Source organism: Crocuta crocuta, unplaced genomic scaffold (genome assembly GCF_008692635.1).
Source record: "Crocuta crocuta isolate KB4526 unplaced genomic scaffold, BGI_CrCroc_1.0 scaffold176, whole genome shotgun sequence".
NCBI classification, from domain to species: Eukaryota; Metazoa; Chordata; class Mammalia; order Carnivora; family Hyaenidae; genus Crocuta; species Crocuta crocuta.
In genome coordinates, this window is record NW_027531905.1 from 9534205 (window position 1) to 9546159 (window position 11955).

The 11955-nt window shown below is 39.3% G+C and overlaps 1 protein-coding gene across 6 annotated transcripts in view; it reads left to right on the forward strand.

The window, feature by feature from the left end:
- The window catches only part of C2CD5 (C2 calcium dependent domain containing 5), a 100615-nt gene that overhangs the window by 322 nt on the left and 88338 nt on the right, over nt 1-11955 (forward strand). For all 6 annotated transcript variants that reach the window (XM_077774455.1, XM_077774449.1, XM_077774450.1 and 3 more), the window contains exon 2: nt 85-204. In XM_077774455.1, coding sequence (XP_077630581.1) covers nt 115-204 — 90 coding nt within the window. In that variant the 5' untranslated portion in view covers nt 85-114. The remainder of the gene's footprint in view (nt 1-84; nt 205-11955) is intronic.

Consider the following 11955-nt stretch of genomic DNA (forward strand, 5'->3'; position numbering starts at 1 on the left):
GCCCCTCCCCCGCGCGCTCCCGCCCCTCCCCCCGCCCCCGCCGGGCTGGGAGCTCGGCGCAGACTCGCTTGTTTGTTTCTGCAGGAGCCCAAGGAGAGGCCGAAGCCGAGAAAGATGCCTGGGAAGCTGAAGGTGAAAATCGTGGCCGGGCGCCATTTGCCAGTGATGGACCGAGCTAGTGACCTGACTGATGCCTTCGTGGAGGTTGGTGCAAGGTCCTAACCCTCAAAGCACAGGGAGTGCCAAGCCCTGTGAAGGATCCTACCCACCTCGCCCCCAGCTCTTCAGCCCATTCTCATTTCGACCGTCGTCCTTTGTGCGGTGCTTGCCCAGCCGTCCCTTGAGGGCTGAGTGACGAGCCTGCAGCCCATGTGATGGGTGCAGCGCTCACTGGCGTCTGCGGCGCACTCCGCCGCGCGGGGAGGCGGTTACTGCTCTGCATGCTGGGGTGACCCTGATGTCAGGACTCCTAAGAGGCCACCTGCCAGTTAGGAAGAGATCCCGAGGCGTGGCCACGCAGCCAGCGAAACACACACACGTACATTCTTCTGTTTAGGGAGGGTGGCTTCTCACGCCAGAGTGATGGAGAGACCACGTTAAGAAGGTAGATCCAGTCCGATATGATATGGGCACTTGGAGACCTGCAAGGCTTGGCGATCCACTCCTTAGCATAACATTCTCTGAATCATCGGTGTTAAGTTTTAAAACACAGCTGGAACGCTTTCTGCTCTTGTGTAGACTGGTAGGTCTGATGAGCTGTTTTAGGGTAATTTAGTGCCTTGAGGTAGGAAGCCAATTAAGTGCCTTGGATTTAAATTGCAAAATTGCTTTTTAAGTCAGATGATTAGTTTAAAGCTCATGCAAATTAGCACAGGCCTAGGGCCCGGAAAGTAATAACCCAGAACCTGAAAGAAGCCAAGTAAAAATTGTAGTGAAAGTTGACATGATGAGCCAGAGCATTAGAATAATAATCTTGGGCTATTAATGCTTAGAGTTGATAGCTACAGGATCATACACAAATCTGATTTCATCTCAGTGTAAAATATTCCTAAAATTTTTTTTAATGTTTACTTTTTATTTTTGAGAGAGACAGAGAGAGACAGGGTGAATGAGGGAGGGCCAGAGAGCAAGGGAGACACAGAATCTTAAGAAGGCCCCAGGCTCTGAGCTGTCAGTACAGAGCCCCACAGCAAGGCTCAAACCCACCAGCTGTGGGATCATGACCTGAGCCAAAGTTGATGCTTAACCTACTGAGCCACCCAGGTGCCCCTCAGTATAAAATATTCTTGATGTTCCCTAAAGGTTTTCTGACTTAATAACTGCAGTTTTTCCTCCCAAACATTGCTGTAGTTATTCTTAATCCCAACTTCATTTGAGAGATCAGATGCTGAGTGTGTTCTTGGGCCAGCTGTTAGATAATGGAGATACACAGATTACCAAAGCATAATCTTTGGGTTTAAGTCGCTCAGAGACTGACCCATATAGTTGAGGTTAATAACTAATAGCTAACATGTGTCGAGTCTCATTATTGCCAGGTTTTTGCTAAGTACTTTTTAATTTTTATTACAACAGTCCTGCTATTATATTGTTATTATCCCATATTGCAGTTAAGGTAACTCAGGTCTAGGAGCAGTAAGTAATTTGCCTAAGGTTTTTCTTAACCGTGTACAAAGCCTTTGGTCTGTTCTCTTAACCACCATGCTTACATTGCCCCTCTGGACAAGATGGTGAGTGTTGTAGAATATGGAAACTTCATTCTCTCCTTGAAGGTTTAGGAAGTCTTACTAAGAAAATGACATTTGAGATGAACCTTGAAGGATACTCTGGAAGTTACCAGGCAGAGGGAACATCAAAGGCACAGGATGGGATACATGGTATGTTCTTGGCATTATTTTAGTTTGCGAGGTGTCTGGGAGTAAAAGAGAATATGTGGGTAGTGGAGGTTGTGGAGGATGAGCCTGGAAAGGTAGGTTGGTGCCAAATCTCATTTTCTGTACTGAATAATTTTTTCTTTATTCTAGAAGCAGGGAAAAAGAGAACTTTTTAAGCAGAAATGACATAAGATGATCTTTGTATTGGGCTGTTTATAGGATGACTTGTATGATAAATGTTATTGATGAACTAGACAGATGAGAGATGAGGCAGGGAGATCAGTTAAGAAGGTGGTAAAATTATCCAGGCAATATGTGCATGTTGAGAATGGCTGTGAGAACCAATTAGAGGAGAAAGACTTAAGGGGCATTTCTTAGGTAAAATCACCAAGCCTTGGGAATAAATGTTTGTTTGTTTTTTTAATTTTTTTATTTTGAGAGACAGAGACAGAGAATGAATGGGGGAGGGGCAGAGAGAGAGAGAGGGAGACACAGGATTTGAAGTAGGCCAAAGGCCCAGAGCTGGCTGTCAGCACAGAGCCTGACGTGGGGCTCGAACCCACAGACTGTGAGATCATGACCTGAGCCGAAGTAGGACGCTCAACCGACTGAGCCACCCAGGCGCCCCGGGGAATAAATGGTTTTGCTGGTAAGGGAGGGGTTGGGTTCGAGGGGGACTTATCTTTCTGCAAATACTTATTAATTGCTGTTTGTCAGGTCCAGTGCTAGGCACTGGTGTAACTGATGCCTCCATAATAGTGAACAAAATAGACTTAGTTCCTGCTTTTATAGAGCTTATATTTTGGTGGAAGAGGCAGACATTAAAAGTAGAGATAATGACTTAATATGTAACTGTGATGAGTGCCGTGAAAGCAATAGAGAGTAACAGGGAACATCTACTTCAGACTGGGTAGTCTGGGGAGACTTCTGAGGAAGTGTCAGTCAGAAGACCTGTTGGATGAGAAGGAGCCAGCTGCTCAGGGAGCGTGTTAGGAAGTGAAGTAAGATGTGTGTGACTGGCGTGTTGTGAGTAAAGGAGAAAATGTTGTAAGATAAATTTGGAGAGTTAGTCAAGGAACCAGTTGTTAAGGATCTTAGAGGCCATGATTGGGAGTATGGATTTTATTCGAAATTCTGTGGGAAGCAGTTGTTGAGATGAATATTTTTTTGCTACCTTGCGTATGAACTGAAAAGGGAGAGAACTGAAGCAACAACTAATTAGGAGATTCTATAATAGCTCAAAAAAGAAAAGATGGGGACCAAAATGTTGGCTTGGTAATGGAGAGAAGTGGGGTAATTCCAGATACACCATGAAGATAGATTCTAGAGGAGTTATTGGTTGACTGGAGTAGGGAACCAGTGAAAGGGAAACTAAAAAATGACTCTTAGTTTTCTGGAATCTTTGGGGTAATTTTCTGAGACTCCATGGGATTGATAGACATTGATTGAGTAGGTGGAGAGGCAGTTTCCATTTAGGTGTGTTAAGTTTGAGATGTCCTTAAGATCTTTAATTGAAGTTGTCAGAGAGGAAGTTAGATTTGTGAGTATGGTATTTAGAAGTGAGGTGTGAGTTAGAATGATCTCATACCGGCCAGTGCTTTTAACTCCGGGAGACCCAGTACCCACTTTATATAGCAGGTATTTTGCAATCCACTCTTTACTACACTGGCATGATATTTTTCGCTGATGTAACCTATCCTTACAATTAAAAATCAATATATTGCTCTATATATGACAAGAGACTCTTTTTAACATGTATTTCAATATGGAAGTACTTATTTATGAACATAGTAGAAGATACAAAGTAATCAGATTGAGCCCTTGACTATTTATTAAGCCTTTGTATATATCCATCACTGTACTGAGTATAGTACAGTGTGCTGGGGATATAGCAGTGAATAAGACAAAATTTTCTTTAGTCATGGAACTCACATTTTACTGGGAGGAGGGAATTCATAAAGAAGATAAAGAAAAGATAAACTCTGTTAAATAGTGAGAATATGGAGAAAATAAAGCAAGGATACAAGATAGTGCCTCACCTATATGTAAAAATCATAAGAATCTGACTCCATACAGGGTGAGACAGTTGTGCAGTTTTGACATCTCAGATGGCCTTCATTGCTATTTGAGTTCTCAAAGTAGTCAACTCACGGGAAAAAGCAGAATTTTCTCTTAATTTATATGATTTTTCTATTTCTTGAAATTTATGTATATGAGAATTCCATTAAAAAAGGTTCTTAATTTATTTTTTTAATTTACATCCAAGTTAGCATATAGTACAACAATGATTTCAGGAGTAGATTCCTTAAGGCCCCTTACCCATTTAGCCCATCCCCTCCCCCAACAACCCTCCAGTAACCCTCTGTTTGTTCTCCATATTTAAGAGTCTCTTATGTTTTGTCCCCTTCCTTTTTTTTTTTTTTATTAGTTTTGCTTCCCTTCCCTTATGTTCATCTGTTTTGTATCTTAAAGTCCACATATGAATGAAGTCATATGATATTTGTCTTTCTCTGACTAATTTCGCTTAGTATAACACCCTTTTTCTATCCACATAGTTGCAAATGGCAAGATTTCATTCTTTTTGATTGCTGAGTAATACTCCATTGTGTATGTGTGTGTATATATATGTTTGTGTATACACCACATCTTTATCCATTCATCGTTGATGGACATTTGGGCTCTTTCCACACTTTGGCTATTGTTGATAGCTACAAACATTGGGGTGCATGTGCCTCTTCGAAGCAACGTATCTCCGTTACAGTATTTTTATCTGTAAAACGAGTTAGGTTTTTAATCCTTTGTCACTATCTGGTAGGACATTTGAAAGTCATGACAATGAGACAAGTCTTCATTGTAGGGGACTATTTATTGCATTGCAGGACACCTAGCTTCTCTGGCCCTTCCTCCTAAACATTACTATTATTCCCAAAAAAAACACCTATAGAAATTTCTAAAATTCCCTTAGGAGTTGGTTCTGTCTCTTTTGTAAACCTCTGACTGAGGGGAGAGAGAAGAGGGAAGAGTCCTTGAAAAAAACTTGACATTAAGATGTCCATTAGAGGAGGGAGACCAGGGGAAGAAAACTGAAATGATCAGCCAGTGAGGGGAGAGAGAAAACAGGAAAGTAATGTCTCCACAGGCAAGAGAGGAAGTTTCTGGAAAGAGGAAGCCCTCAACCATTTAAATGGCACTGAGAAGTCAAGTAAAGAGCACTGAGAAATCACTGGATCTGCGTGTTGTTACTGATGCCAACAAGAGGAGTGTTAAGGAAGCCCATATCGTAACAGCTAAAGAGGGTTCAAGTACAAGGGAGGGTGAGGAAGAGGTGTGACAAGAATGGGCAATTGTTTCAAGAAATACAGCTGTGAAGGGGAGAGGAGAAATGGTGTGCTTTTTGGGGACTATGTAGCTTTTAGCACTTAAATAAGTTAGAAGATATTAGAACATATTTGTGTGGTAATAGGAAAAATCCAGTAGAAAAGGAAAGATTAGTGCAGGAGAAAGGGGATAATGAAGGATTACTGTAGAATAAAGGGATAAATTGTGTGATATATCTGTATTGTAAGTTCTGTATAATCTCCTAGGAAAGGGAGATAATAATGCCTGAGCTGGTCATGAGAAGTCTTTGTGCTAGGCTTGAAGCATGGTCAGATTATATAGGCAGAGTGGAAAACGGGGCATTTTTCAGATGAATAGGATAAACTTGGTAAAAGCAAAAGGAGAGGGATAGAGCATATGTAATTGAAGGGAGTGTTCTTGTGGGGAATAAAATTTGCTAGGTAGGGGGATGCAGATTATTGAATGGTCTTGTAAGGACACAAGTCTAAATGTCTAAACCAAACTGACTCCATGACAGGCTTTAAGTTTCCCCTCTAAACTAGAAGGCCTCAAGTTTCAGCTTCCCCTAAACTATTAGGCAGTTACACATTGCCCAAGGCAGGAGAAACCCCCCTTGCAACACCCAATCAGGAAAGGCCAGCGACCACCCTCCACATTGTTAAGGGAGAGGCCTGGAGATAGAGACTATAGATAGGACCCTGTTACCTAATGTTAAAGTTAACCCCTTAGTCGCCGAGTAAGACCCTAGGCTCGCTCTGTGATTGGTTAAATTTAAAGGTACTCTAAACGTTGTATGATCCCGCCAAAAGTAACAAATACTCTAGACAATGTGTATGGTCAAACCCGCTGTCAATGATGTTGTATAATTATGATTGGATCACTGTTCCCGTGTCACAACTTCTGTAACTCCCCCGTCTCAAACCCCATAAAAACCCTACTCTGCCCTTGTCCAGGGGTCTCAGCACGGATCCATGCACTGGTGAAATCTGTGAACCCGAGCTCGAGCCTGTAATAAAGCCCTTTGCGTTTGCATGCGTGACTCGGTCTCCCTGGTGGTCTCTGGTCGGTGAGGAGATACTGCGATCTGGGTATAACAGTCTGAAAACTAGGGGGGAGAAGTCTTTACGGTAGAAACTCTGTTAACCAACTCACATTAATTCACTCATTGCAGTCCCCACTGCCCTGCATTCCTTCCATAAGCCCATTCTTTTTTTTATTTTAGGGAGAGAGCATGAGCAGGGGAGAGAGGCAGAGGGAGGGAGAGAGGGAGAGAATCCTGAGATCCTAAGCTCCATGCTGAGCATGAAACCTCATGAGGGGACTCAGTTCCAGGACCCTGGTATCATGACCTGGGTCTGAAATCAGGAGTCAGACACTTAACCAACTGAGCCACCCAAGCGCCCCATCCATAAGCATATTTTTGAATACCCACATTGCTAGATTTTTCTCCAGTGTGCCTGTGTGCCTACTTTTCCCATCAGTTGGCTAATAATACTTTACTAAGAGGCAGTTTTGTTTTTTCCCCCGAAACCTGTTTATGCCAACTCTATTTGTTATTGTAATTTATTTAAACCTTATGTAAATTCGTGAAATAAGTGTGGAAATGAAGTTGATAATGCTATGTAAAGACATATGGATATAGTCACTAAACATTACTCTTGAATTAGATGGAGAAAAGATTGTAGAAAAAATCTAGGATTCTGTGTTCATATATTTTTACAAGCAATTTTAAGTTCTACCACCACATAAAAAAACCTAAACTGGAAATCACAGATGGTATGTTACGGGTGTGGTTTATGCAAAAAAGATAATGCAGAACTCTAAACGGTTGACCCTTACTCAAAGAAGAAGCCTTAGCCTTACATTCAAAGATAGAGGAATGAATATTTATATGTTTTATCTTAAAATGTTTACAATTTGTATCATTTTTAATGATTCTTTGATTTAACCAAATTACTTGATTAACTGATCAAATTCTGGTCTGGATTGCATTGGTTGAGGGAATTTCTACTGGATATGATGTGAAAAGTTTAGGAAGGTAGTGAAGACCAAGTAGTATTTAAAGATGTTTATTCTTGCAGGAATCTCCAGGATGAATGAGGTAGAAGTTCCGTTAAGAGAAATATTAATGGAATTTTATCCCGGTATTAATGTACATGTTACAAAGTGTTCAGCAAGTTGTATTATCATTTTGTGTTTACCCAGGAGCCTTTGAGGGAACAAAGAGAGGAAAATAAATTAATATTTAATGATATGCCAGACATTTTGCTAGGTCTCTACATGCATTTTCTCTTGTAATATAACAACCTCCCTTTCAGAAGAGGAAGCAGCCTTAAATAACAGGCTAAATAACTTTCTCAAGGTAATTTGGCTAATGAGTGGGGAAAGAGAATGCTTTTACTTTACTAGGGAATCTCATTAAAATCCCGGAGGTTCTTTAACAAAGTTGTAAAGCATTCATTTAATTCCTGGGTAATAAAATCTCCTTTGAATTAAATAAGACCTAATGAAGTATGAGTCTTCTTTAGTAGAAGGGGAATCATCACAATTTGGCAAAATACACACTCTAGCCTTTTTCTTTTCCTAAAATCTTTGTTTGTTTAATGCAGTTTCGGGGCTATCAAATCTTTACTATATCTAGAATGGGCAGTTGACTGAAAAAAGAATGAAAGGCATGATATAGCAGTACAGTATAGTGGGACAACCAGAAGGGGGCTCTGAATTCATAATTTAAAGAATGATGTGGTAGTTTTGGCAGTTGAACCCAAACCTGTTAAGTACATTTGGCTTTTGAAAGGTTTTGAATAGGTTTAGAATCCTGACCACATTTTACTTCAAATTAAGCAATTATTAGGTAATTTAAGCAATAAGTATTTCCTTGCTATTTTGAATATTAAAATGTAATGAAATTTGTAACTGAACAGTAATTTCTGTTCTTCTCAGGGCTCCCCCATCCCCGTTAAGTTTCATTCTTTACTGTTTGTGATTTAAAATAAATTATTGCAGTAATACATGAATAGCTCCCATTACAAAAGATTCAAATAACTCAGAAGTTAAACTTTGTACGTACTGCCCTGTAGTGTATTTCCTCTCATGTCAGTCCTCTCTTCACACATAATTGCTGTCAGTTCTTTGGCATGTGTTCATTTACTCCCCCTCTTCTCCTTCAAAAAAAAAAAAAAGTTTTATCATATTTTAAAAAACAACTGAAATCATGCTTTATCTGTCTTGCAACTTGTTTTTCAGTTATTTTGTCATTGACATTTCCACATGATAGTACATAAAATCAACTCCATTCTTTAGTGGGCATACATGTGATTTATTCAGTAATTTTCCTGTTGAACAACGAGAGCTTTTAGTGTTTTTGTTAGGAAGGAGACTCATGTGAAAGTGTTTCTTCAGGATAAATTCCTGGAAGCGGATCCAGAATTTTATAATTTTAATAAAAATAAAGTCACTATGATTTGAATTTGAATTTTTTATGTTTTTGAATTTTAAAATAATACATTTTACAAATAGGAAGTGTATGTGCCTGGTTCAGAATCAGAAGGCACAAAAATGAGTCAACCTCTCATATCGTGTTTCTTTTAACCAACCTGTTCTTTCTAGTGTCCACTATTACCATTTGTTGTATCTTCTACTCAAATAACCTATGCAATATGTAGGCATATATTATATGACTTATAATATTTTGGAATTTTTTTCTCCCAAAGAATGCTATACATGCTGTTCTATAGAAGAAAGATCTATTTTGGTAGTTGTTCTGTACCAGTGCAGAGAGAACGGCTTCATTCTTCTAATTAGCATTTAGACTGTGTATCTTTACCATACTTCATTTACCCAATTCCAAATTGGTAGATATGTCAGTTATTTCCAATCTTTGGCTACCATGATGCTGCTTATACTTGTCATTGTGTACTTTTGTATGAAGTTAAAGGGTATAGGCATTTACCATTTTGATACATCACCAGCTATGGTCCTTAGAGATTGTTTTAATTTATACTCCCACAGTAAGATATTATAACACCTCATCAACACTGTGTTCAAATTTTTTGCCAATGTGATAAGTAAAAATGTTGGTTTAGTTTCCATTTCTCATAGTATGAATGTGGTTGAACATCTTTTAATGTATAGTTGACCCTTAAACTAGGTGGGGCCTCTTAGGGGTAGTTGACATCACTCTCCCAACTCAGTGCAGCTGAAAATCCTCATGTTATTTTTGACTCCCCACCCCAAATGAACTCTGAATGGCCTGCTGTTGGCTGGAAGCCTTACTGATAATGTAAAGTTGGTTAACACAGATTTTGTATGTTAAATGTATTGTATACAATATTCTTACAATAAAGTAAGCTAGAGAAAAGAAAATGTTACTAAGAAAATCATTGGGGTGGCTGGATAGTTCAGTGGGTTAAGCAGCGGACTTGCGTCCGGCTATTGATTTTGGCTGAAGGAATCTCACAAACCTTGAGATCAAGCTTTGCATCAGGATTCTTGCTGACAGTGTAGAGCCTGCTTGGGATTTTCTGTCTCCCTCTCTGCCCCTCCCTCATTTGTGCACACTCTGTCTCTCTCTCTCTCTCTCTGTCTCTCAGAATAAAGAAACATTAAAAAAATTATAAGGAAGAGAAAACATAGTACTGTACTGTGTTTATAGATACTGTAAGTTTACACTGCATGTTTACAAGGTGAATCATCTGTAACTACATCTATATTGTCTTAAATGATACAAAGCACAACAGATGTTCTCATATTACTAACATTAGACATAAAAAATGGAAAGATAATGTGAAAAATAAATTCCTATTTATTTTCAAGTATAATGATTTATACATTGATAATAAAGAAGCAGCAGTATGATTGCTTTATGGTAGCCTAGTGTAATTGATAGGATTGCTTCACAGGAGCTTTGCTTATACACGAACAAATGAATTGTTATGAAAAATTTGTATTGGAAAAATTTGGGTATATACAGTATTGCAGTTAGACTTATAATACAGTATTAAAAATGTAACTTAAAAAAACCCCACTTACTTGTGATGATAGGCTGATATGCAGTTTTTCCAATAATGAGAGAGGCATACGGTAGTTATATAATTCTTTGAAAGCAAGTTTATAAAACAGCAAGAAAACTAATGTGACTAATTCTGTATCAACTATTGCTCACCTGTATCTATATAAGTCTAGGCTGACTACTTCTGTGTAAGTCTTGTACATGATGACTACTTAGGCAAGTAGTGCCACATGATGATGGCACAGAAATGCCTCATACAGTTCTTACTGTACAGTTATTAGATTTTTACGTGAAGACACTCACATACACATAAATTTATTACTTGTACAGCATCATGATTATTTACTATTCATTAAGTGAAAGTGGATTATCGTAAAGGTCTTTATCCTCATTACTTTCATGTTGAATACATGGAGGCGGAGGAAGAGGAGGGGATGGTCTTGCTGTCTCAGGTGGCGGAAATGTAACAGGTGCAAGAGCTGGAAGGGGAGGCAGGAAAGGCAGGCACATGGTAATTTGTAATTTCTAACATTTTTGCCTTTTCATCTTTCAAAAAAATCTTTCTGTACATTACCACTGTTTGTGTTAGTTTCAGTGCTAGTATCCTAGAAAGGTCCATGTTGTAAAAGAGGTCAATAGCAGTCTTGAATAATCATATCCCTTCTGGTAGGTTGTCTAGTATCAATTTGTTTTCTGGCACTGCTGCTTCTACATCTTTTTCTCATTATCTGGCACTGGTTTGGAAGCATTCGTCTCCATCAAGTTGTCTTCTGTTAATTCTAGTGTGGTGTTTATTAGTTCTTAAATTTCTCTTAGATCCATATCTTGAAACTCTTCACCCTTCACCTTTTTTGCTATATCCACAATCTTTTCCATGATTCCCCCTTTTTAAAAAAAAATCTTTTTTTTTTTTTTTTTTAAGTAGTCTCCATGCCCATTGTGGAGTTTGATCTCAAAACTCTGAGATCAAGAGTTACATGCTCTACTGACAGCCAACCAGGGTCCCCTCCATGATTCCCTTGATTGGCTCTGTTGTAAATCCTGTGAAGTCACGTAAACATCTGAACACATTTTTTTTACAGCAGGAATTTATTGTTACAGGCTTGATGGCTTTCATGGCTTTTTCTATAATAATGATGGCATCTTCAGTGGTAGAATTCTTCCAGACTTTCGTGATGTTCTCTCACAGTTCTCTCCCATAGTGTTCACAATCCTTTCCAAAGAATACCATGTATAATGAGCTTTAAAGATCCTTATGACACCCCTGATCTAGAGGCTGATTATAGAGATGTTGTATTTGAGGGCAAATAAGTCACTTTGATGCCCTTGGTGTTGAACTCATGGGATTCTGGGTGACCAGGGTCATTGTCCAATATCAAAAGAACTTTAAAAGACCGTTCCTTAGTAGCAAGATATTTTCTGACTTCAGGCATTAGTGGAATCAATCCAGAAAATGGATTTTGTTGTCCAGACCTTGTTATATAACCAAAAGACTGGCAGCTGGTATCTGTCTTTTCCTTTCAAGGCTTGGGGGTTAGCAGCTTTATAGATAAGGGCAGTCCTGATCATAAACTTGACTGCATTTGCACAAAAGAGTAGAGTTAGCCTATCCCTTCCTGCCTTAAATCCCGGAGCCTGCTTATCTTCCTGACTAATAAATATCCTTTGTAGGATCTCCCCTGCTGCCCCCCCCCCCCCCCCCCCCCCCCCTCCGCCCAGGCTCTCAGGCTGCAC